At 49.2% G+C, this 27,377-nt stretch overlaps 1 protein-coding gene across 2 annotated transcripts in view; it reads left to right on the plus strand.

The window, feature by feature from the left end:
- The window catches only part of LOC119161024 (tRNA methyltransferase 10 homolog A), a 100,842-nt gene extending 79,884 nt beyond the window's left edge, over positions 1-20,958 (plus strand). For both annotated transcript variants that reach the window (XM_037413341.2, XM_037413343.2), the window contains one exon: positions 144-20,958. In XM_037413341.2, the coding sequence (XP_037269238.1) occupies positions 144-340 (197 nt within the window). In that variant the 3' untranslated portion in view covers positions 341-20,958. The remainder of the gene's footprint in view (positions 1-143) is intronic.
- Positions 20,959-27,377: the final 6,419 nt, after the last annotated feature.

Below are 27,377 nucleotides of genomic sequence, written 5' to 3' on the forward strand. Positions count from 1 at the left end.
AAGCATATTTCTTGTCGCTGCATTAGGGTGGGGCTCGCTATTTTTTCAAGCATGTTGTGCAACAAATGTTGGAGCTATCATTTTATTGCACATGCATTTTCTAGTGTGCAAAAGCTGATGTTTTTTCTTTGTTGTCTTCGTAGTGTTCACTATCCTGCTTAACAAGACCCAGGGGATGACTTGGACAGATGCCTTGTTGGCAGCCATCCCTCAACGGAAAGGTGCTAAACCATTGGATCAGGGACCCGGTTCTTCATCTTTCTCACACAACAGTGACGACGATGAGCTGGAGGACTTGGGAGACGACGATGAGCAGGAGGACTTGGGAGAAGTGTCTTAGTTATTGAATTGATGCAGTTGCAATGATGAAATATGCACCATGCAATGAGAAAAGGTTCCTGGTAGATGCTGTCATGCAGTGGTTATGGCTGGCTCCTGCATTTTTAGAGGGTACATAGTAGGGCAAACTTGGAAAAGACTGATCAGAAAGGTCGGGTGCAAAACTTCAACTGTTTTTTCGAACGAACAAGTCACCAGATTACAATTCTCTGTGCATGAGCGCATCAAAACCAGTAAACCCTGGTCACACTCGCATGTCAAGAAGCTCTAGCTCATTTTGGTAAAGTAAAACGGACGTATCACTAATGCAACCTTTGTTATGTCAGTTTCACTTTACCCAAATGAGCTGCAGCTTCTTGACATGCGAGTGTGACCAGGGTTTACTGATCTTGATGTGCTCATGTGCAGAGAGTTGTAATCTGGTAGTTTGTTTGTTTGAAGAAACAGTTGAAGTTCAATGCCCAATCTTTCTGCCCCCATCTATTTCCTTCTTTTGTCTGATCAGTCTTTTCTAAGTTTGTGCTATTGTGTACTTTCCAGCAACAAGTCTTGCTCATCCTTTTCTCTTGTCCTCAATCATAAAGTTGTAAACTCCAAGTTCATTCTATGCTTGTTATAATAAATCTGAGTGAGTTAATACATATTATGCTGTAGTAGAGCAATGACCTCTTCGCTCATTTATTTGACCTAGGTAAAGAAATGTACTTTGTGTAGGCTTACTACTAATTACAGGCATTTAGCTCTAACAGAAGAATTTTCATTTTAAATATTTGCATCAAAACTTCATTTGGACAAGAAACGGTGGTGCCTTGAAACATAATTACATTAAGAAGCTCAAATTAAACCAGGCTATAGAAATTGATGTGCTTGGCTTCGGATTTTTTTTCTTTATTGTCTTGTGCTTCCACATTCAGCTGAGCACCTTGTTGTCGGCAGATTTAATGACTCTTTGGCAGCGCGGCACTACACAACAAAAAAAAGCGACCTTTCGAATTTCTGATAACAGCTATGGATGAATCGGTACGTAAGATATACACGTTCGTTATTTGACGCAATGTTTGGCAAATATTGTTTTATTTCCAGCGAGTATAGAATAAGCTTAAGTTTAAATGAAGTAAACGAGTATTGTAACTTTAGCTGCTCAGGCGTAAGCAATGTGGCCATTACATGACATGGCCCTGACAACTGTAGCTGTGAACAGAAGGAGAGTGATTACACTAAATTATTTTGTAGTTGAGCACGTTTTGTTGGACACCAAGAACATTCTCGGCAGCAAAAAGTATTGCATATAAATACTGGCCTTGTGGCTGTTTATTTATTTTTGAGCTTCTGTTACTGAGGCTGCAAATTTAGACTCAGTGACATGAGGTCACTGAACAACACGCTCACTTGAGATTTTATTATGCTGTGACAGTCACTGAGCATTTCTACCCCCACGTGACAGCTTACTAATGACATTACTTGTGAAGTGTACTCATTCAAAATGAAACTGAATTTTCTCCGATGGCAAGAATATTACAATACCTGACTGAAATGTAGGCAACACTGTCTGCAGCTTTGTTCCAAGCAGGCCTGAAATTATGTTTCCACAGAATTATTTCCGGGTGAATTGAAATGACGTTATTGTAATGCTTATTTGTGAAGGTAGTAACAATTTTGCGCTTCTCCTCGAAGACCAAAGTAATTAAAAAGTGATAACAGCAGACTTATGGGATTGTGACATCAAGTTTGAAGTGCACAGCCACATAACTTCAGACAGCAGCAGACTCGGTTTTGCTTCATTGTCCCAAGATTAGGTGTGTGCAAGTCTTACAAAGCTCTTGTGTCAGAGAATGTTGTGGCAGTGTGATGTCCAACATGTACTGAAAGGAGATACCTGGAATGAATGTGTGGAAAGCACCAGCTCAGTACGGCCAATATTATGTTTTGGGTAACATAATTGTTGTTTTATTTTACATGAACAAGTGACATTAACTACTTTTAAGGGGGGACATGGTGTGTGGAGATATTTTCTGTATTTGTGGACCAAACATGATGAAAATATACATGCTTATGTAGTTTCTCCTGCTGATTTCAAATATGTAAAAATTTTCATTGTAGGTTAATCAATTTAGAAGCTACACAATGCTGCCACTCTATTGCTTTTGAAGACAATAAAAAGGAAACTGCTTATCAAAAAGTAAATATTATTGCATAGCTAGACAGTGCAATTAGCAATAAGTGCAATGCCGTAAGCAGATTTCAAATTAAATAAAAACTTGTGATTCTACAGATGATGAAAGTTGAGAAGTCATACCATGGCTATCGCATACAAAGAAATTTAATACCTTCTAAATTTATATGGGCAGCAAATGGAAATTCTGCTATCAGCACTTTGTAATACACAGATTGGGCTTTACATTAATGAAAAAATTATTGCTCTACCTGTTCTAGATTGCAAAATATTGTTAGGGGAGGGTACACAGAGAAACGAGGTTACAGCTAAGATATATTTCGCCAAGCCTAAGCTGAGATGGCAAGCCAGAGCGTGCCCCACATCCCAGAATCACGTCGTCTTTCTCGCTGTCTGTCTTGATTTTTCAGCGCGATGTAGTCTCGTAACATGACCCCCGGGTGCAGAAGCACTGTCTCGGTGCTTTCTATGATGTTGTGGAGTGGTAGAGCTTAAGTTGGGAGACATGAACAATGTCTGTAGACATTGGAGATGACTTCAGCTGGGCTATCTCGTAGGTAACGTCGGTCACCTGGCGCAAGACGCGGTAGGGTACTGAGTACCGGGAAAGCAGCTTCTCAGAGAGACCAACATGTAGAGTTGGTGTCCACAACAACACAAGGGAACCCGGGGCAAAGGAGATGTCACGATGATGTGTGTCGTAACGTTGCTTCTGTTGCTCTTGCGATGCTAAGAGGCGCTTCCGAGCGACTTCTCGTGCTTTGTGAGCTCTGGTGATAGTGTCACGGGCGTATTCAATCGGTGAATCGACAGCTGTCGGAAAGATGGTGTCGAAAGGTAGAGTTGAGTGGCGGCCAAATAAGAGGTAGAATGGTAAAAACGCAGCGGTATCGTGCCGTGAGGAATTGTATGCAAATGTGACAAATGGCAATGCAACGTTCCAGTCTTAGGTGGTCGGAGGAGACGTACATGGAAAGCATGTCAGTTAAAGTCCGGTTGAATCGTTCGGTAAGCCCATTAGTTTGTGGATGGTAGGCCGTCGTAAATTTATGTTTGGTTTTGCAAGAGCGTAGCAGGTCGTCAATAACTCAGGAGAGGAAATAGCGCCCACGATCTGTGAGGAGTTGGCGTGGAGCACCATGATGAAGGATGACATCGTACAGAAGAAAATCGGCAACATCTGTGGTACAGCTGGTTGGCAAAGCTTGCGTGATGGTGTACCGGGTTGTATGATCCGTAGCGACAGCTATCCATTTGTTTCTGGAGGTAGACTGGTGGAACGGGTCTAAAAGATCAAGGCCAACTCGAAAGAAGGGGTCAATAGGAATATCAAGTGGCTGGAGGAATCCGGCAGGACTCATAGGGGATTTTTTTCGACGTTGGCACTGGTCGCATGCAACGTCGTAGCAGTGCACGGAGCGATAAAGCCTGGGCCAGTAAAATCGACACTGCACGCGGTCGTAAGTCCGAGAGAGACCAAGGTGACTGGTGGTGGGGGCGTCATGGAGCTGGGCGATAACACTCGAACGTAGCTGGGAAGGCACCACAAGGAGCAGTTCGCGCCCATTTGTGTTGACATTGCAGTGGTACAAGGTACCTTCTGTAAGCACAAACAGTCGAGTAGACGGATGGGGTGTTGGGGAGTCTAGCTTCTCAATAATGCCATGCAAGACTGGATCTCTGAGCTGTTTATCACGGATGTTGCTCAAAGCAGAGAGAGCACACATGGTGGCGCTTCATCTAAAGTTTAAGGGGGGGTCCACTGGATGGCAGGACAAGCAGTCAGCATCATGGTGTAAACGGCCAGATTTGTAAGACACTGAGTAGTCATATTCTTGGAGCCGTAGTGCCCAGCGACCAAGACGCCCAGTGGGATCCTTTAACGACGAGAGCCAGCAGAGGGCGTGGTGATCAGTTGCGACAGTGAGGCGACGACCATGTAAGTAAGGCCGAAATTTGCCAACCGCCCAAACTAGAGCAAGGCATTCCCGTTCAGTGATAGGCTAGTTCTGCTCGGCCACAGAGAGCAGACGGCTGATATATGCGATAACGCGGGCGCAGCCGCTTTGATGCTGGACCAAAACAGCACCGATTCCATGGCCGCTGGCATCAGTGCGGACTTTTGTTGGGGCAGACATGTCAAAATGGGCTAGAATAGGTGGTGTTGTGAACAACGCGATGAGACTGGAGAACGCCGAAGCTTGCGCAGCGCCCCAAGAGAATGAAACATCCTTCTTCAGCAAGTCCGTAAGAGGTCGGGCCACGTCCGCGAAATTGTTTACAAAACGTCGGAAGTAAGAACATAGACCTAAAAAGCTTCGAACTTCCCTAGTGCTAGTCGGGACAAGGAAGTTTTGCACAGCTCGAACTTTATCAGGATCAGGGCGTACGCCAGAGGAGTCCACAAGATGGCCAAACATGGTTATTTGTTGGCAACCGAAGTGGCACTTCGATGAGTTCAGTTGCAGTCCTGCGTTACGAAAAACAGAAAGGATGGAGGAAAGGTGGTCGAGGTGTGTTTCAAATGTCGGGGAAAACACAATGACGTCGTCGAGGTAACATAAGCAAATTAACCACTTGAACCCGTGCAAGAGAGTGTCCATCATTCAATCGAAGGTGGCTGGGGCATTACATAATCCGACCGGCATGACCTTAAACTGGTAAAGACCATCAGGGGTCACAAAAGCAGTCTTCTCGAGGTCCATGTCGTCGACAGCAATTTGCCAGTATCCTGAGCGAAGGTCGATGGAGGAAAAATACTTAGTGCCATGAAGGCAATCCAGGGCGTCGTCAATGCGCGGTAGCGGGTAGACGTCTTTCTTAGTGATCCTGTTCAGATGCTGGTAGTCAGTGCAGAATCGCCAACTGTTGTCCTTTTTCTTTACAAAAACAACAGGGGAAGCCCATGGACTGCAGGGGAAGCCCATGGACTAGAAGATGGCTCAACTATGTCTTTGGCGAGCATCTTCTCGACTTCCTTTTGAATGATTTGACGCTCCGCAGGAGAAACGCGGTACGGCCGTCGATGTACCAGAGATGCATCGCCAGTGTAAATGCGGTGCTTCACAATGCTGGTTTGACCTGGCGGACGGTCACAGAAGTCGAATACGTCAAAGTACGATTCCAGGACGTGACGGAGCGCGTCAGTTCAATATCAACCCGACAAACTAGTAAAGTCACCAAAAACCATGTTTTCAGAAAACTGAGAAAAAGAAATAAAACTCATTCATTTACATAACTGCGCTTGAAAATGCTCAGTATGCACTGGGCATGTAGTCCTTTTGACTATGAGTCCCTGTGTGGCACTTTTTCAGGGACTGGTGCTTGTTCTCCGTTGCTTGTCGCTTCTTGACTGATGCTGCTGTGCGCCGTCGATCTTTCTCAGCCATGCGGCTGCGGCTTTGTCAGCTGGGGTTTAGGCTCAGCTCTTTCATAATGTCCTCTGATGCCTTTTTATTGCCTGCATTGAACTTTAGCACTGCTTCTCCCACAGCTGCTTCCACTGTGAATAGCGAAGCATGTCGCTCCTTTGGTGCCAGCGCCCAGATCATTGAATGCAGGCATTCGTTGTTATTTTGGGTTTTCTCTCGCTTGCATTATTGCAACAGCTTTCTGTCTGACAAGCGCTAATAAATGGGATGTAAGGCTTGGCAGACATGTGAAGGCAGCTTTTGACGATGTTTGGGAATGAGCTCCCCCATGGCCTTTGCCGCATTTCATTTGCACAAGGAATTTGGACCAGGTGGGCACAGAGTGTGGTTTGCCACATCATCATTGGACGTGATGTAATGATAAGTGGCCATCGCTGCTGTGTGCATAGCATCAAAATCACCACTGTGTGTCTTCAGAGCCCACCCATAATAATTGGTGAGCTTGGAGATCAGGTCTCTTGTTAAGCGGCTCTTTCCCCCAAGAATCTCAAGGCCAGGGCCTTTGTGTTTTGCAATCAAGTTGCGCAAAGCAGTGCCCATACGCTTTTGGACATGATTAATGCAGTCCTCTTTTTTCACTGGGATATACCTATAAACCTTATCTTCTTGTAGCGCAAGGTAACTGTGGCCGTCGCAAAGCACCATGGTGTAGCGCAGGTTGTGCCGCTCAAGTGACCTGAAGAGGATGAGGGCAGCCTCAACCTCTATTTCCCCAGCCTTCTTGTCACTGTTTTTCGGACACTGGGGATGTTCCTTCCACGCAGCATAAGAAGGGTCACCTTTGTAGTGGCACGCATCCCGAAGGAGTACGGCCACTAGCGTAGGTCCGGTCTTAGCGAGCCGCAGGGCACGCGTTAACCGTTGCCATGGCGACAACAGGATACTGCTCAAAGTCGCAACACTTTATTGCCTGTGGCAACACCAAACGCAGTACAGCCCGTTGCAAAGGCGCGGCGGGAAGGCAAATAGGCTTATCCACGCCACCGGCAAAAAAGTACTACACAGGGTGCCACGAGCACGTCTCCGTGGTAAAGGTGATCCACGGAGACACCGGGACCAAGGCCCGGTTGCTCGAGCGAGGACAAAGGCGCTCGCGTTGGCTTCGAAGGGAGATAGGTCGGCGTAGCTAGGCCACGCACTAGGATACCGTACCACCCTTCAGCCGAGCGTACGCAGTGGGGCAACAAAAAGCGAGCGTTTGCCCCGGGCGCGAGGCGCCGTCAGCGAAGTCTGACGAGCCCTAAGCGACGGAAGTCGACGGACGGAAAAGATTGCGTGGCTCACCGTCTGCTGTCCCGGAGAGTATCTCCCTGCTCCCGAAGCAGCGCGCGAAAACCTCTCGGGAGACTCTGCGCGCGGCGCCACAGTCAACATCCGCTACTGGGTGAAGGGGCTAAACGTCACTCCGCTCCCCCAGCGCGGCAGACAGCGGAGGAGGGGAGACATGTCAGGACATGAGAACGGCAGAAAAGGCAGCAAAGCCCGCGCAAAGGCAGCGGGCTAGCCTTAATTTCCACATCCACCTCTCCTAAATTTGCCCTTCACTGGTCTGCAAAAGGCAGCCGGGCATTACCCATGCAGTTAAAATTACACCGCTATGAGCAAGACAGTGGCCTCTCTTGACCCTGTTGCTGCAGCACAAACTACAAGGAAAACGCTCTAAAGGTACAACAAACATGAGCTTTATGTTCAAAAAAGGAAGGAAAAAGAACGAAGAGTGAAAGTACAAGAACACATGAAAGAACACGAGAGAAAAAAGACACACACAAAGTCAAATAAAGTCTTCACCAAAACTGATGAGAAAGTCTGTGTTGGTGTTGCCATTACCGTCCGGCGCAGAGGCGTCAGCCGACGGAATCCCTGGGCCAACGAGGGCCGCGAAGCCCGAGTTTTCGCGCATTCTTTCCAGGCACAAAGCAGCGAGATCTTCATCAGGGAGCGCCGTGGGTGGCACAGACGAGGTCGGCATCGTCTTGCTACGCCCGGAGGCTCGCGCCGCCAGGGCTTTTCCCACGAGGCTTCCCCTAAAATGGCTTTTGGCGTATACGTTCACCCCACACAATGAACACACACGCACTCCAGGTGGGTCCGGCAGCCGGGCACCTCGCGCAAGCACGTCGCGTTCCGTGATCGTGTGGCCACGGAATGGCGACGGTATCTTATCAAAGGCAGTTTCATGCCGCACTCGTTGCTGAGCCTTCGATGGCATATCGCTCACGAAGCACTTAGGCACATCTTGGTGTTCTTGCCACGTTCAAGTGGCCACGCTTTGTAGTTGCTTCTTCGCACATGGAGGCGCAGGGACCGCGGTATCGGGTGATTAGCGCGCCCGCCGCGTCCCTGTCGGCGGGCAGGCGATCTTGACTTCCTCGGTACGGAGACATGACGGCAGGCAGAACGGGAAAACACCACTTGTGGACGGCGTCGTTGATTTCAAACTGAGAAGAAGCCGCACTGCTGGCACGCAGACTCGCAGCCGTGGTGACCAAGCCCCCCCTCCCCCCGATCTGTCGGCGATGAAACTCCATTCACAGTGCGCACAATCACTTACGTCACTGCACATCATGCCCCGATCACGGCACCAGCACACATGCCACTGACACTGATTCGTCGTTACGTGGGTCTCCCTCCACCACCACATCGCGCTCGCCAAGGGAAATAGTTCAGCGCAGGGCACGGAGAGCAAAAAGGAAAAAAAAAAAAGAACAGCAGGAGAAAAAATGAATGTGTTCATGCAGAAAAGGCACGTTCTTAGAGCATTTGATGCAACAAAAAAAAACAAGCTATAACATGAACGCTAGACAGGAATGAAAACAAAAATAAAGCACTTGCAGCAACTGGTAGGGCCGACTCCTTTCCGAGCAGTGGTCTGAAAGAAGCTAGCCTGCAGAGACCAAACTGTAGACTGAGGGCCTTCGGTTGCGGAGAAGTCCGCCGTCCGGCGCGAAATCACAAAGGTGACCGCTTCCTCAGATTATACCGGTGCGGGGTCCGAATGCAGTCTGCTGCTCCAGGGGTGCCCCGTTGCTTGCGCGTAGTGCCGCAGGGCTCTGGTGCGAGCTTGTCAGACCGTGAGACAAAGGGTTTCAGGTCTGCGATATGGGCATGGCTGAGTTTTCCCAAATAGGGATCTTTCAGCAAGTACGAGAGTGGAGTGCAAATTTTTTCCACTCGGTACGGACCAAGCCACTTAGGAGCGAGTGAGGTTGAGAACCCCTTACTGGCATCGCTAAGAGCGTGGTTACGCTTCAGGACAAGATCGCCCACCTCAAAAACTAAGTTGCGATGCTTGCGGTCATATTGGGCCTTCTGCTGAGCCCTGGCCGATGCCAAGCTTTGCCTTGCTTTGTAGAAAACTCGACAAAGCCTGTCCCGAAGTGTAGATGCGTAAGCAGAGCAGTCTATTGGCGTCTCCTCGTCCTCGAGCTGGCATTGAGTGACGCTGGTCACCGGATTTGCCAACTCCCTTCTAAAATTTAAGAAGGTGGGCGAGAAACCAGTTGAGCGACTCTCGGATGTTCGAGTAGCGAATGCAAGCTCACTCAAATGGTCTGCCCAGCCCCTTTTACTTTCGGCAAAGGCCGCAAACATCGATTTGAGCGTACGATTGACGCACTCCGTCAAATTGGACTGGGGATGGTAGGGTGAAGTGGTGCAGTGATCAATTCGGAGAGAACGGCACGTGACACCAAACACCCGAGCGGTAAAATATGAAGCATTGTCCGTGATGAGCCTTTCCGGGAAGCCGAACCGGCAAAACACTTCATGCAGCTTCTCAAGCACCGCTCGCGCTGTCACCTTCCGAAGAGGGAACAATTCCACCCATTTCGAAAAGTGATCGACTACCATCAGGTGAATGAACCCCTGCTTACTTCTTGGAAATGGTCCTATTAGATAGCAGGTGGCCACTTGTCCACGGACGCTCACTGACAATCGGTTTCATCAGACTGGGCGGTTTGCCACCCCTTGATTTCACCGTTTGACAGACGCAACAAGAACGGCAATAGGGAAAAATGTTGCTTCATGCCAGGCCAGGTCACAACGCGATTGAGTTTTGCAAAAACTTTCGAGCCACTCAGGTGACCGGCCATGGGTTCGTCGTGAGAGGATCGCATCAGTGCGGCCCTCAGACTTTTGAACATAGCCACCTTAAACGGGTCGATGGACTCGTCGTCAGTGGATATATACTTCAGCAGGAGCCCGTCATAGTCCAGCAAATATGAATCCGCCGGGGACTCAGCGACACACGCTGGTCCGAGCCCCCTATTTGCTCCCGCTGCAGGGCAAGCAGCGTCACGGCGCTCTGTCTTGTCGAGACAGTCGCTATCCGCGCCCGCTGCAGGACAAGCAGCGTCGCGGCGCTCCAATTCTCTGAGACCGTCGCACATTTCGCGACAAAACAGGTCACTTTGCTGGGCCTTCAGAAGCTCTTCTCTGCTGAAAGCGATGCCCATTCTCCCAAAATGGGGGAGTCGGGTATCGCGCCCCCTCCGGACCGTAGCAACAACCGCTTGAGTCGGCATCACGGGTTCGCTCTCGGCCTCGTGGCCTTCGTAAAGCTCCCCTGCTTGGCCGCTTCGCGGTGCGCCACTTACCTGGTTAGCAGCCAAGGTTTGTCCGCATGGTGACTCGCCCTCCTCGACGAATGGCGGCTAAGCTGCTGTTTCGCCCCCGACGCTTGTATGTGCTAAGGCACCGCTAGCGGCTGTCGCATCGGGATCAAGGTCCTCGGCAGACAATGGGGCACGAGATAGCGCGTCAGCTATCACGTTGGTGCTCCCCTTTCGATACTGCACTGAAAAGTCATAGTGCTGTATCAGGAGAGCCCAGCGCGCCAGCCTGCCGGCAGGCTCACGGTGTCGCAGCAGCCAGCTGAGCCCACTGTGATCCGTTTGCACCACGAATTTCGTCCCATCAAGATAGACGTCAAACTTCCGCAGTGCAAACACGATGGTGAGGCATTCCTTTTCGGTCATGGAATAATTTTTCTCCGCAGAGACCAAGGAGCGGCTGGCAAAGGCCGACGGCTGCAACACGCCATCGTATTCCTGTAGGAGAACAGCTCCTAAACCCAGGTCACTCGCATCCGTTTGTACAACGAACGGTCTGGTCAGGTCGGGGAGCTTGAGCTGCGCTGTCTCCGCTATGGCGTTAGACAGTCTGCAAAACGCCTCCTGCTGCTCAAGTCCCCATTGCCACTCAGCAGACTTACCCAAGAGTTTGCTCAAGGGCGCCTGCAGTCGGGCACAGGACAGAATGAAGGAACGGTAAAAGTTGACCATTCCTAAAAAGCGGCGAAGGCCATGTACGTCTTTGGGCACGGGAAAATCGAGAATAGCTCGAAGTTTCTCCTGATCCAGCTCCATGGAGCCTTCGCCCAGCGTAAACCCGAGTGACTGAACACGGGTCTGCGCTGATTGGACCTTAGCGGGATTTAATGTCATCCCGGCGCTCCTCACTCTCTCGAGTACATCGGCAACATGGGCCAAGTGCTCTTCAAAGGTTCGTGAATAAATCACGATGTCGTCGAGGTAGCACATGCAGTAAGACCACTTTGCTTCCCCGAGGACGCGGTCCATGAGTCTTTGAAACGTTGCAGGAGCATTGCAAAGACCAATGGGCGTACGAGTAAACTCGAGCAACCCTCTGTGGGACGTGAAGGCAGTTTTACACTGGTCACGGTTACCCATACTGACCTGTAAGTAACCTTTAGAGGCGTCAAGCGTGGTAAAGTACCGTGCATCATCCAGGTTATCTACGATGGAGTATATCGTGGAAAGTGGATAGGCATCCTTATGAGTCACTCCATTCAGACGGCGATAGTCAACGCAAAGGCGATGACTGCCATCTTTCTTAGGCACCAACACAATTGGAGACGCCCAGGAGCTACACGAGCGGCGAATAATGACAGCCGCAAGCATGTTGTCTAGCAACCCATCGATAATCTGCCTTTTGGCGAGACTGACGGGCCTGGGGTTACACTTCAGATGAAGCCCGTCACCAGTTTCGATCACATGGCTCACTAAATCGGTTTAGACCGGTTGATCGGTGAAGAGCTCGTCGTACTCACGTAACAGTGTCGACAGACAAGCCTTCTGTGCATCATCCAACCAAGACGTAGGCGACCAAAGGATGTAGTGCCTTTTTGTGTCGTGTCGGTCGATCCACACAGGGGTTTCGAGCCGACAAGCGCGGAACGCCAGCGTACGACCCCGGAGTTGGCGTACGACACGGTTCATGCCACGTCTCTCGTTCCCGAAGGGGACTGTGAGAGGGCAAATGTGTTGAGCAGGGGCTTGGCCCCGAACTCTGCGCAGGGCACGTTTCCGACGCTTCTGCAGCAAAGGCAACGGTAAGCGCCAGCGGGCTGATGAATGGCTTGAGTTGGCAAAATGGGTCATCACAATAGCCGCCATTCGAAATGTCCACAACGATACCGGTTTTAAGGAGAAAGTCCTGACCGAGAATCACTGGAACATCGAGCCCTGGAAGATGAACAAGACGGCAGCATCTCATTCGATCTCCCCATCTGATAGTCAACCTTGCAGCGCCTGCCGAATGCGCCACGCCTTTTGCAAGGATGAATGTCGTTCGGCTGTCCCGCAAGGGCACTGAGTGCTTGTGCAAGAGGGACAACACCTGTTCGCCGAACAACAAGGCGCTAGCGCCCGTGTCCAGCAAAGCCGAAAATTCATGGCCGGCAGTGGTGACCGGAATGAACAGCGCATGCGTATCAGCAAGAGAAGTGCTTGCCCTGCACGCAGAGGGAAGAAGCAAGGGTTGGGTCTCTCTTGCATTCACGAACGGCCCGGAAAACCCGTTTCCCTGCCTCGCAGGAGGTCTGGATCTGGTGCATTCCCTTGCTATGTGCCCTCTTTCACGGCAGCGGTAACAGCGCACTCCATCACGGTCTGTTTTCCCAGATGGAGCAGCCTCGAGCTGTCGTGATCGGCTCGCTACGTTATCGCAGGATACGTTTCTGCAAGCCTCATCTTCCACATTACACTTGGTCGGAAAGCGTCCCTGTGTGGAGGTTTCAGGTGGAGCAGCGCAGGCTGCCCGCCTTTCATGCTTAAAGGGGTCAAGAGCGCGATCGCTCAACTCTCACGCACAGCTGGTTGCAGCTGCAAAGGCGGCACCGAGAGGCTGTTGCTGTTGGGGAAGGGTCATGGCCCCTCTCCAAGCGCAGCGTGGCTCAAGGGCATCGCTGGCTGGCGGCGGCGGGCGATAGGCACGTGCGGCGAGAATGTCGTTCGCCTTGAATGCGCTTTGCTTCGGCGGCCAACTCCTCCAAGTCATAGAAGCGGCCGCCATGCAGGCATGCCGAAAAAGTCAGATGTGCCTGCCGTATCACCCTTTGGACGCATTCCTCGTTTGATGCTCGGGACTCGGCGATAGAAATAAGTTCATACATCGCACGTACATACTCCTGTAAAGACTCGTCAGGAGCTTGTGTACGGAGCTCAAGCTCTCGCCGCATCCTACTTTCATAGTCGGCGGGTAGGAATTCGCGCAAAAAGCCCGCACGAAACTCCTCGAGGATTGCTGCACGGTAACCGGTAAGCCGATACCATCTCGCCGCCGTGTCAGTCAGTGCAGTGTGAATAACACGTTCGAACACCACCTTATCATCCAAACCCATTTGCCATACCTGCCAGGTTGGCAGCGCAGGCATTAGGGAGATGCAACCAGGGGGAAGGGGGGGGGGTCACGGAGGATGGAATTTTTCACGCGCTTTTTCTCAAGATTGAACTTTTATGGAATTATCATGGCACAATAATGGTATAGTTTTTGTAAACTGCCAACAACCTACCCTGCTATGGTCACCACCACCAAATCTTCGACGTGGCTCAAGCCACCTTTTTCGAAATGTCCTTCGAGCACTGTTGGGCATAACAATGTTCACCGCTGCCACTCCAACACTTTCCCAAAAGAATGTTTTTTTTTGCACGGGGAAACTGCACGTGGAGTCCAACCTTAGCGCCATGTTAGTCCAAGCTGTCACTCAAAGAACAGTCCAAGCTGTGTCACTCGCAGTTACATTACTGCTCATTTTTTGTCGTGGCAGATTTGGCCCTCTTCAAAAACTCCTCAGAATATACCTGTGAATAACGCGGTCCGCGGCTATGACATCTGGCCTGAAGTAGTTGCCCAAGTGTCTTGTCTGACATGGAAGCGCGGAACTCTGTTCGAGTCTTCCTCACAATGCTGAACTGCCGCTCGCATTCAGCATTGCTGTGCTGTACTGAAAGGATTCCCAGCGTCACTTGATCAATGCGACTGAATTTCATAAGTCCATCTTCGCCTTTCAGCAGCGAGATTTTTCTCCACTGCACATCGGCCCGTTCCTCTTCCAGTATATTTGTACGAATTTCGAAAGACTGCATCTTCACAAATTCCATTTCCAGTGCATTAATAGCTTGATCTCTGGTCTCTTGCTCGTTTTGTGGCAATAACGCTGGAAACCGCTCAACAAAGAAAAAGATATTTTTAAATGACATGTTATCTATAGCTTCAATATCCGCAACACGTGCATTGATCAAAGCCTCATTTCTAAAAGGAAATTTGAGGTGCATGTAGTCGCATGCAGCAACCATGTACCTTCTAAGAGCCTAAAAAAATTCCTTTTTGTCACTTGGCTTGAGCTTTTCAACGACATACTTAGCTTGGTGTCCAATTACCAAGTCTTGGTCATCCTTTTGCACATTTCTGCTGTGGTAGTCTATCAAACAGATGTCATTGTGCTGCTTTAGCAGTGCTGGCCTCACAAACCTTGAAAGGATGTCCTCAAGAAGGTTTAGAAGTATAGGCTGTAGCTTGTGTATTAGGGGTGCCTGTGCTTGCAGGCGGCAGTTGACTGTCTCAAAAGCAGGAATAATATTATTTAAAAACAGACAGCAAGCTTTGCTAAGCTCAGAGTTCAAGAACATGAACAGTCGTTCCTCACGTGTTATGCAAGTTGATCCAGTCTTGCACACATCAGTAGCCTTAACTTTTTCACAGGCAGAGGTGTTGATTCAACAGACTTCTTTCTCTTCTGTCTGAACTGGTGCTGCTCAGTGTCTTCAGTTTGTGCTAGCATTTTGGGAATGTCGTAGTAGGTCAGAAATTGGGACCCTGTAGTGGCATCTCTTTTCACTTCTTGAAGGAAAAAACTCAAGAGCGGTGCCCACTGATATAGGAGACTTTCCAGGCATTTTCCCAGCGAAAGCCATCTGGTTGGAACGTGCTTTAGAACCTTGCGAAACTCCTTATTGTGCAGTTCGTGAAACGCTTTAAACGAACTTTTTCTTTTAGCACTTCTTTCAAAATAATAAAAAATGTCCACAAGGACTTCGTCCACCTTCGCTGGGAGACAAGAAGCTGCCTTTTCAGCTGCAATGTTTATTAAATGGCATGGGCATCCAATTTTCATAATGATTTTATGGGCCTCGGTTAGCGCTGCCGCTACGCCATTCTTATTGGCCATCGTCACGTTGGCATTGTCACAGCAAAAAGCTATGCAATTAGACAATGACACATTCAATGACGCAAAACTGTCCATAATTAACTTGGCGATGTTGTGCCCCATTGAAGGGCCTTCCAGGGTGCTTATAGTAAGCAGTTTGCTCTCGATAAAGCCCAATTCTTCCGCAAAGAAGGTGGCCACGATGGGGTACACAGCTGTGCCTGGCTGTCGTTCGAGCCGTCAGTAGCAACCGCAAAAACTCGTCTTTTCAAGGCACTCACCACACACTCTTTTGCATGGCCTGCCATTTCGCCAACAATCATTGTAGTCTTAGTTCTAGCACAGCCGTAGCGCTTCGCAACATTGCATTTTGGAAACATCTTCCGCAGCAAGGGTCCCACGTGGTCGGAGACACTCAACGGAATGCTGTGCTCAAGCAGAAAAGCGGTGAACAAACATTCCACACGTATCACATCATTGTCACCGTCTTGCTTACCGAAAAATTGTTGCATTACATGCTGTTTCTCCTGGCACTGAACGTTGTTGGTGTGCTTCTTCGACGAAACGTGTGCAACCACGTCAGTCCTGCCGCCGTGGGATATACCGATGTCGCACTTACAGATGGTGCAGAACGCATGTTGCTCACCTTTCCGCGAGGCAATTACACAACTGAACTCTGTCGTATACTGCTTCAAGAACACCTGAAGATATTTTTTTCGCTCTTTGCTGAGTGCCATGGCAGACAGCAACGCTACACAGCGCTAGCCACGCTAACAGCGTTCGTGACACAAGAACACAAGCAATGCTCAGAGAAAGAACGGCAAGTCGATGTGCCAGCGGTGTCAGTGCTATCACTCAGCTACATCAGCGTGGAAAACACAGCAGAATCCTACGCTAGCGCCACCACACCTGCCTTGCGCCTCATAGCTCACAGAGCGGCGGCGTTGCATTCACATACTCAGAGAAGTACTGGCAGGCTCGCTCGCTTTTGCGACGGCTCCGCTTGGTTGACTAGGCACATTCCAGCTCTTCAACGACGGCGATGACAATCGGCACTCCGTGCGTGTGCATTCGTGCTAGGTTGCAGAACTAGAGCCCACTTTGAGACAAACACGCGGGCACTTCCGGGAGATTTCTATCTCGGTCGTACAATCGTACAAAGTTGTCAAAAGTCGGGAGTCTCCAGGGCAAATCGGGAGACCTGGCATATATGCATTGCTCTCTGATAACGGGACTGAGAGTCGAGGTAATCTCAGGCGGTGAGCTGATCGCGATATCTGCTGTAGGTTGGTAAAGGCAACATAACACAGCGGGGTGACCGCTTTTCGGACCAGCCAAAAGCGTTCGCACAGCTCCTGAGAGTGCTTGGATGATCTGCACGGCGTTTTGCAGCAATGTCTGCGTCGTCGCACCGGCTTCGTAAGAAGCCGTTGGTGCGGTAGCGGCACGGTCGAGCGAAGGTGAGCAGTCGCCCAGCTCAATCAGTGGGGCGGTTTCAAACAGACCACTGCCCTGCGCGCCGTTCCCAGAGCAAAATAGGCTCCTTGTGGAATTGGCCTGTTGTCGAACAAAAGGCGCACATGGTGCGGCTACCATCAACAATTCAGGTGCCTGCGCCCTGTCAATTCTGCAGGGAACCGACTGCGAGCGCTGTTCGGATAGGGCAAGAGGGCCATTCCGAAACGACGCGCCATCTCCAAAGGGAGCAGCTAGGCGTCTCGTGTCGTTACTGCAATAGGGGGTGCCTAAGGGTTTCCGCCAATGGAGGCAATGGCCTCCTTGTGCAACGCGGCATGCCACGAAGCAGACATGTTACGACGAGCCCGAATCGTGCAGGCGAATTGACTCGCTAAGAGCAGTCAAAAGCTAGAGCTTTTGATACCACGTTGGGCGCCAGTGTAGTGACACGCATCCCGAAGGAGTACGGCCACTAGCGTGGGTTCGGTCTTAGCGAGCCGCAGGGCACGCGTTAACCGTCCCCGTGGCGAGAACACGATACTGCTCAAAGTTGCAACACTTTATTGTCTGTGGCAACACCAAACGCAGTACAGCCCGTTGCAAAGGCGCGGCGGGAAAGCAAATAGGCTGATCCACGCCACGGGCATAAAAGTACTACACAGTGTGCCACAAGCACGTCTGTGGTAAAGGTGATCCACGGAGACATCGGGACCAAGGCCCGGTTGCTCATGCGAGGGCAAAGGTGCTCGCGTTGGCTTCGAAGGGAGACGGGTCGACATAGCTAAGCCACACACTAGGACACCGTAGCACCCTTTGGCCGAGCGTACGCAGTGGCGCAACAAAAGGTGAGCGTTCGCCTCGGGCGCCAGGAGCCGTCAGCGAGGTCCGACGAGCCCTAAGCGACGGGAGTCGACGAACGGAAAAGATTGCGTGGCTCATCGTCTGCTGTCCCGGAGAGTATCTCCCCGCTCCCGACACAGCGCGCGAAAACTTCTCTGGAGACTCCGCGCGTGGCGCCACAGTCAACATCGGCTACCGGTTGAGGGGGTTAAACTCCCCCAGCGCGGCAGACAGCAGAGGAGAGGAGACATGTTGGGACATGAAAACGGCAGAAAAGGCAGCAAAGCCCGCGCTGCCTTTGCCTCAATTTTCACACCTTCCTTTGGGCCCGACTCGCATCCAGCACAAAAGTTGCTCAAAACAACGAAGTCAAGCACCAGCCCGCTGAACAACTCTATGACGGTGCTGAGACCGATATGCGACGAATGACCGCGAGTCATCCATGACCTATCAAACGACACCGCGATGTTTCCCGTGTGGCCTATATTAGGCTCGCCGTAAAGTTCGCGAACCGACCGCGCGCCGTCGCTCATGAAATTGCGTGCACCACAATCGGCCGCGGGTGCCAACTTCGTCTTCAGATAGCTTCAGGTAGTGTTGCCACGTTTTTGTGTGAAGATCCCGACAGCTGATGCCCATCAACGAGAACACATCATTCAGTGCGGTCTGTCTGTTCCCCATTGCCTGCAAGGCATGCGCGGCCAGAACATTCACAGCAAAAGGTTTCATACGTTCATCGCTATGTACGGGCGGCGAGCTCCACAACGACACAGTCTCCCCACAGGTCGAACACACAAAACGCAACTTCACGGCGAGTCTGAATTCCCGGTCGTTGCGAACGATCTGCAGTTCTCCGTTGCATGCCCTGCACTTTGCAAATGCCAACAAAGCGCTGTTCACTGTGTCCAAATCTATAATTGTGAACGTGGTTCCATCAGGCGGCCGAGCTGCTTCGTCAGCACTGTCAACCACGAATGCGCGTTTTCGCTCCGTCGCTGCAGTGAACCACACCTTCGATAACTTATTTTCGGCTTTACCTCGCTCTTCTTCCAAGTCAGATTGCTGCCGATAGATAGTATCTAGAGGCACGTGACCGCTGCTCGAAGGCTCCGCGGCCGACGGACTTTGCACAGGCTCCATGACAACTGATGCGGTAGCTAGGTCTTCCGTGGTAGCGTCGACGACTTCACCATGGGACATGGAGAGTGTAGCGTCTCGGGGGTTTTGCTGTATCACGAAGGGCTTCTTGAAATTTGCGACTAGCGTCCTTCGGACTTTTTTCCCACCAAACTTGTACCTCATGTGGAATTCGCTTTTAGTATTTGATATCATGAAACTTCTCCGCCGACACTGAGGCAAAATGGTGCGCATAGACGCGCACCTCAATACGGGCAGACGAAGCCAGGAGCCTCCACTAATAGGGAGGCAAGCTCAAGTCACGTGCGCGAAGTAGTGAATAGGAAGGCGCTCTGATACTTCTTTTTGCTGCTCATTTTACAAGCTGCCAATGGTTCAATTGGACCCATTCTTGTGGGAATTCGAAAGCGAAAGACGGCTCTCTCAATTGAGACCAAGCGGGCCGCACTGGCACACATGAAAGGGCAGGGGCGCGTCACGGAAAGTGTGCGATTTCAATGTTGATTTCGGCTCAGATTTAGCTAGAAAGCGCCGTATAAAGGGTCTTAGTGGCTAAAGTAATGATATAATTGGCATGAAATTCACGATATAAGTGCACTAGTAGCTGTAGATTTTAAAAATGCAATAGAAAACGAGTTTTTTCGCGACTTTTTGGTCTCCGCAACCCGTGTCCCCCCTTAAGAATGCCTGAATAGTTTTGCACATATTTGGCACAGAATGTTCTCAGAAAACAACTGGTATGATCACGCTGTGTGAAATGACAAGCCAGTTTTTGTTGAAAACAAAAGTGAGCAGAGCTGTCCCACCTCATAGTGGCCATTACCTGCTGGCCACTTCCAGTGGCCAGCAGAGGCATTTGTCAAATATTTAGAGGGTTCAGTTTCGCAGCAGTGTTTATGGACATTGTGCATTGTAGGTCCAAGATCGCCTACATGATTCTGTACGATCACTCCATGTACCCTGGTCTTTACACTACCTGACTTGCCTCAAGCAACTTGCTAAAAAATATTTTTGACCCATTGAGCCCCCCACAGAGGGTTCACCTAAGCTCACAGATCAGGTGTTAGGTGGCACTTGTCTTGATGCTCTGTGTGTGTGTATGTGTTTTGTCTCTGCATCAGAGCCATGGCAAGCAAGCATGGCAGGTCCGTATATAGCTCAGGTGAAAATATGTGTGCGCTGCTGATGAATTTGGACAAAAGCCATAAAAAGCACTGACAAAATAGCAGATTCTCTGTAGCATCAAATATGTGCTAATCTTGAAGAAAATCTGAAAAAAACCTTGCATAGGGGGGGGGGGGGACAACAATCAGCCAGATTAAAAAAAAGAAACAAGCAGCTTTATAAAAGGGCTCAAATTTTACAGGTTTTATTGTCACAAAAAAACACTGTTTCTTTGTGTTGCCTTGCCCTCAGAGATTGTCGTAGTCATGCGCAGCTCAGTGAAATTGTCAGAATGGACTGTTCACTTGTCAGTATTTGGAAATAAGAGTTAACTGTCTTTTGCCTAAAAGGAGTGTTGCATGATTTTGAGTATCTCTAGGATGATGAAGCTACCCATCAATGGTAACATGCAGCAGGCTGTGCACTTTACACTACCATTGGAATATAACTTATGGTGCAGATAAAAGAGTTTTAGAAACGTGCGACTTGTTCTTTCAGAGTTTTTAGAAGCACTTTTACTTTCAACAGGGTAGAACAAGCAAAATCTGTGGGAGCCATAACCAAAATCTGCTGGAGCGTCTTTAATGGTGTTGCTTTCTGTTACGGCCACAACACCTTGGTACCTATATGTTTGTTGGCTGCATTGGGCAGCCCGCGACCACATAACAAAGAAAAGCGTCCTTTCGAATTTGTGGTTACAGCTATGGATGGATCAGTACATCTAATGTATGTTCCTTATTTTATTTAGGCAGTGTTTGGTAAAAAAAATAATATTGTGCCATATTTGTACCAAGTACTGAATGAAACTGTAAATAGTGCAGTCTGCCTGTGTGTGGCTGTATGTGTTGTGTATATATTTTAATCAGTGTATATATCATACTCATCACCGATCATTTGGAGTACCATGTCAGGCGAAAAGCCAGGCATCCCAGCTCTTCATTAAAATATTTCTATCTCTCCCTTGAGAAGCCAATGTATGTCCTTTTCTGTTCTCCAGTTGCTCTGAGGAGCAGCCATGTTTGATTCATGCATGCTTCATATGACTGATTAAGGGCTGGCTTCATATTGTCACAGCCCAAGTTATAGTGTAACGAGGACCAGCCGTACGTACCCTTGTGCTAGTACAAATGCAGTATGACTTGGACGGGCAACACATAAACACGGGTGAGCACCGGACAGAAGTCAAGGTGTTATTGTATCGTTGTGCACATAGTGATCAAACACTTCTGCAGTCACTAGCACATCTGACGAAAGGGAAAGAAAACATAGTAATGATTTTATTACCTTTTCATTTATTTATTCACAGATTTGCACACAAGGAAAACTTTAAGAAGTAAGCAGCAGAAATATGGGTCTCGTAGAAGTTGTGGAAGTGAATGATATGAACTAATGTGGATTAGTGTGCGAAAGGTAATGCACATGCAAGGCAAGGAAACACTTTTGTGAACCTCGTGTTGCTCTTGTGTGTCTTTACCTTTTGCACAGTATGAACCAAGTAGCCCAACAACATATATTAATGAATAATATTGTCCATTTATCAAGAGAGGCTTTTGTCTAATAGTACAGTCGACTCCCGATAATTCGAAGTTGCTTAATTGGAATTATCGGTTAATTGGAAGTGGAGTGGGGGTCCCGTCAGTTTTGCATGCAGTTCAACTGGAAGAAATTCTCGGTAATTAAAAGCTTGAGGTCTGAAATTTTGGTTAATTTGAATTTATTTTCAATCGAATTCTCGGGCAAATCGTAATGTTTGTTGAGTTTTCCATTTTCGAAGTGCTAAACAACAATGTGTGTCCGACCGGCACCCAAGGGCATCGCTGTTGACCCCAGCGCCGCAGCTCAAAGTGTCAGCTGATGGCATCGCAGTTGCATGCAGCGCCCCAGATCGGGAAGCAGCTGCTCCGGCGGTTCCGGTTCCGGTGCTCTTTGTTGATCTCGTTACGGTCGTGCGCGGACTCAGTGTTTCCACGTGCGACGAAGCTCCTCGTGCATTTACTATGGCAACTCGTGGGCCTTATCAGACGCTTGACTTGGCGTCTTGTACAGTGGGGTTTGGGTGATTTTAACGCACCCAGCACCACATGGGGTTACCCAAAAGACTCGCCGAAGGGAACGCGCCTTGAACATGCTGCGTCTTGGCTGGGCCTGAGTTTAATAACTCTCCCAATCGCGCCCACGAGAGTGGGCAACAGCGTATGTAGAGACACGTTCCCGGACCTCACTTTCACCTTCAACCTCAAAGACGCATCCTGGACAAACCTGGAGGAAAATTTAGGAAGCGACCATTACAATATAAGCATCTCCATATCGACACCCAAGATGCGCAGATTGATAGGCGACGCGGCGATCACAGATTAGACTGAGTTTAGGAAACGAGATCCTCCACCCGACTATGTACCGAACTCAATAGAGGCATGGCCAGAGTACATAAAGTCGGTACACGCCATCACTACGAAGAAAATTGCGAGAACCGTAGAGACGCCAGCAGTAGACAGCCGTCTGCTACACCTATGGGAGAGCAGGCGCAGCCTACTAAAGCGTTGGAAACGTCAACGCCTGAATAGGACACTACTGCGTAGGATCGCTGCTCTTGCAGAGGAAGCAAACGACTATGCAAGCAAATTGGCTACCGAGGGATGGGTAAAGTTCTGCAGTTCGCTTCAGAATACACTGAGCACCGCGAAAACTTGGTCAATCTTAAGAAATATTCTTGATCCAGTCAAGTCCAAATCTACGACAAGTAGAACACAGCAGAAAATCGCAGAAACATTTCCGGCCACGGACGACGACCTCGTGAAAGCCCTCAAGGAGAGATATATTGGCGATAGTCCACCAAGTAATTCGGCTAATCACATGAGTTACAGCGGAGCTAGAAATGAGGAACAAGACGAGCCGATAACAAAGGAGGAGGTCTTTGCAGCAGCTCAGGCAGCCAAGAGGAACACAGCCCCCGGTGAAGACCAAATTACGAATGCGATGATAAGAAACCTTAGCGACAAAGCCATCAAAGGCATGACAGAACAATTCAATGAACACTATTGGCTCAAAGGAAAGGTCCCTGCAGAATGGAAAACCGCCAAAATTATAACCATTCCGAAACGCGGAAAAAAGCCCTCCCTGCAGGCGCTCAGACCTATATCACTTACGTCATGTATGGGGAAGCTTTTCGAAAGGGTCGTTCAGACCAGACTTCAGAATTTCAGAGGACAGGAGGCTATTTCTGGCCACCATGCTGGGGTTCCGCACTGATCTCTCAACACAGGACGCTTTCCTCCTGATACAAGAAGAGGTCCTCAAGGGTGTTCCCAAAGATGGAGAGCATTTGCTACTTGCTCTTGACTTTAAGGGAGCTTTTGACAGTATCTCTCATGAAGCAATACTCTGAGAGCTAAATATAATTGGTTGCGGGAAAAAGATATATAACTATATAAAAAAATTTCTCACCGATCGGGAGGCGACAATTGGTATCTCAAGCTTTAGGTGTGAGCCATTCCGAATGCCAAACAAGGGAACGCCTCAAGGAGCCATTATATCTCCTGTGTTGTTTAATATCGCTACGCGTCGACTCGCTCGGGCCTTGGATTGTGTACCACAGCTAGGTTATACCCTTTACGCGGACGACATTACTCTGTGGGCCACACGGGGGTCCCTGGCCAGCAAAGAGCAGACTCTGCAAGAGGCGGTACTGGCTGTCGAAAACTTTGCCAGAACCAGTGGTCTCAGCTGCGCACCCGAAAAATCGGAGGTGATCAGATTACGCATGAAACGCTACAAAAGTAACGGAAGAATAGAAATTGAAATTGAAAAGCAGAATGATTAAAGAAGTCACCGTCACCCGGATCCTGTGTTTCTGGGTTCAAAGCAATGGTAGGGCAAATCACACTATCGGTCTTCTTAAATCGGCAACTAAACAAGTGGCTAGGATGATTCAGAGGATCACCTTCCACAAAAAAGGCATGAAAGAAAGTGATTCTGTCCGTTTAGTGCAGGCGCTCGTAATGAGCATATTGACATACAGCTTGCCTTTCCACACGCTGAACAAGAGCGAGGAAGAGCAAGTAGATTCTATCATCAGAGGGGCTTACAAGGCAGCATTAGGCCTACCGATAAGCACTCCGACACAGAGGCTTCTCGAGATCAACCTGCATAACACGTACGCTGAACTGAAAGCAGCAGCATTGATCTCTCAGCGCAACCGCCTCAGCCAGACGAAGTCGGGAAGAGAGATACTGATGAGGGCGGGTATAACACCGCAACCCCAAAACTTGGATGAAAAGCTGGTGGACGTACCAGACCCAGTCCGACGACATATTTCGATCGCCCCTATCCCCAGGAATATGACCAAGGAGCGGCATCACGAAAGGCGAGAGGAGCGTGTAAAATGGATCAGAAAATTAGTCAGAGGCAATGAGAACGTGCTATACGTTGACGCTTCCAGGTATAACTGGAAGCGCTGCGTCGTCACAGTGGTAAGCAGTGACATGAGAAGCATGGCGTCCAGCGCATCACTGTACACTACATCGATCACCAAGGCCGAGTGTTTCGCCATCGCATTGGCGATTAAAAGTCGAGAGCGCAGCGGCGACTAGACGTACATCACCGTACTCTCAGATTCGCAAGAGGCGTGCCGGCTATTCACGAAAGGCCGCCTCCCATTAAACATTTGCAAATTTTTAGGCGGCGAATTGAGAAACAGTTATAGGTTGATCTGGTGCCCTGGACATGCAGGCCTAGAGGTTAACGAGAGGGCGGACGCTCTAGCTCGAGCGCTCACGAACCGAGCGGAGCAGCAGCCTTTCTCGCTGTTACCACAACCCAGCAACGACGGCTTTCGCGAGGAAGAGGAAAACGACTCGGCTCGGATGGCTCCGCGAGAGCTTCTTGCTCACCAGCGATGCACGCGGCAGAAATATGGCGCCCTCCACAAATCTCTTAAACGGGAAGATGCCATAGACCTCCGTAAAATTCAAACGGGAGCTCATTCAAATTTATTACGACTGCACAAAATTCATCCAACTTTGTATGGGCGCGATTGTCCGTGGTGTCGCGACTGGCCCCCGACCCTTTACCATATCTCGTGGAGTTGTGCTAAATGGCCAAATGAACTTGATCGCTTACAGCGTATGTATAGAATGGAAAACTCTTTGGAGCAATGGGAGGCACTCCTCGCTAGCTCGGACCCGGAGGTGCAACTAGCACTCCTGGGCCACGTCCGGCAGGCGGCGCAAGCCAGTGGAGCCTTGGACATGGGGCCCCACCTATCTAGCTCCTAAACCCCTTCTTTTTCAACCCAGTAAAGTTATTTCTCTCTCTCTCTCTTGTACAGTGGGGGAAGAAGACACAAGGCAGCTTAACGTTGATGGTCTCCTGCCAGGTCTCAGCGACGTCCCTTTCGAGCTGTACATTGCCACTGACAGTTTGGTAGAAACGTGGGGTGAACTGTCAGACGCTGAGATCGTGGAGATGGTTCGGCCCTGCGAGCCTAGTCACGAAACTGAGGTTGATGACGACAACGCCGCAAGTGAGCCACTACAGCGGGCTGCTGATGTAGCCGCAGGCCTTGCCCTTGCGCAGCGGTTTTTCACTGCTGAGAGCAACGCCGAGGAAGCACTCGGGCACATATACAGCCTGCTGGACTTGCTTTCTGCTGCAAGATTCAGCGAACAGAAGCAAACGGCAATCACAGATTTTTTTTTTCTTAGGCTGCTTTGAAATAAATGTATTTTTCCTTCATTGTGGTTAATTGGAATTCCGCTTAATTCGAAGTTTTTCGCAGTCCCCGTGAACTTCGTATTAACGAGAGTCGACTAAATTAAATATAAAGCGAGCAAATGAGAATCATAAATATTGATTCATTGATAGAGTCTGTCATTTCAAGGCAATGCTCAGGCTATAACTTAGTGGCAAGATCTGAATAAATATTATGGCTCTCTGAGGTTCTCAAGCAATAAGATATATGGTAACAGAATTTTAAAATTCAGCCTTTATGTAACAAAAAAGTTCAAATCCTAATTATAACTTGCACTAGGGGTCAGCCTCGTAATATAGGCATGTGCACGGGTATTAGGGCGGGCGCGATCTCTGCCCCATACTTTTTAATAGTGGGGGAGGGGCGGCGCTACAACCGCAAAAGAGGGCTGCAACGAACCTGTGCCCATCAACCCCCTCCACCCTCCTGCCGCACGAATTAGACCCCTGCCTCGTTCGCTTATGACTGCACAGTCAATTGAATAGCGTGGTACGTACGAGGATGGTGATGTGTAGTCGTGAGCAAAAGTTTGGAGACCGTGGCACTGGCAAGAAATACTCCTGGCATTAGTCGAAGCACACTGTGTTCTTGAACTTTCGTTCGTGGTTATATATGCACAATGACAAAAAAATGTTATTACTCTTAAAAAATGCCCGCACACATTAATAATTCATCTGAGCAATAGTGTGCAATGCACAAGACTGGTGCATGCCAGCTATGCGTGTATTCAAAGCCGTGTGATCTGATAGGCTAGTGACAAAGCCTAGTGTGCATCTCGCACAGTTAGGTCTGTCAGAGATCTTTTCGTTTACCGTACCAACTAGACCAAACATCGATCCTTCAGCACTCTGCATTCAAACCAGCGCACGCCTGTTGCATGTACGTGTCTGGTTTCACATGTCTTGACGGTAGGTTGTTTCTGATCATGACTTGTGGGATATGTGGGTGGAGGGTAGCCGCCAAACTAATCCGCATGCCAGTCCAATGAGTGCATCTCATGCCGCAAATATGCGCATTCACTCATATCGTTGAGCCGAATGTGGCTGTATAATAGAAGATTTTCTGAAATGAAATGGGGGCAATTCATTCGCACGCCTGAGCGCCCAGCTTTTTTCACATTACTAGCCTAGAATCACTTCCTACTTTAGGTACTGTGTGCCGGTAAGCTCGCAGTGGACCTCAGTTGAGGAACATAGAGCAAACGGCCGCAGGGAAAGAACTGCGGTGGTATCTACAACGAACAGTGCATAGAGGGCTCACAGTTAGCGTTCTGGCCTACAATATACTTACATATTTTCTAGGCACTATACCTTCAGCGTTCGTGCCATTTAAACGCTCTTACGATAGGATCTAAGCAAGACATTAATATATTATGCCTACAGTATTTAGAAAACATCAAAATAATTGAGTGGTTAAATAAGCATTTAATTTAAAAAGCTAGTTAAATAAAAAACTAGTTGCAATAGAATCGTGGTAGAGATCATTCCATTGGACACTGCTATAATGAAGCCGCTTAATTTGAAACTTCAAAAGTGTTGACTGCTGGGCGAGTTGGTGCTTTGACATGGAAACTATCGTAAGGGTGCAACTAAACACAACACACAAGTCCTCGTCTATTTCTTCTTGTGTGTTGTGTTT

Source organism: Rhipicephalus microplus, chromosome X (genome assembly GCF_043290135.1).
Source record: "Rhipicephalus microplus isolate Deutch F79 chromosome X, USDA_Rmic, whole genome shotgun sequence".
NCBI classification, from domain to species: Eukaryota; Metazoa; Arthropoda; class Arachnida; order Ixodida; family Ixodidae; genus Rhipicephalus; species Rhipicephalus microplus.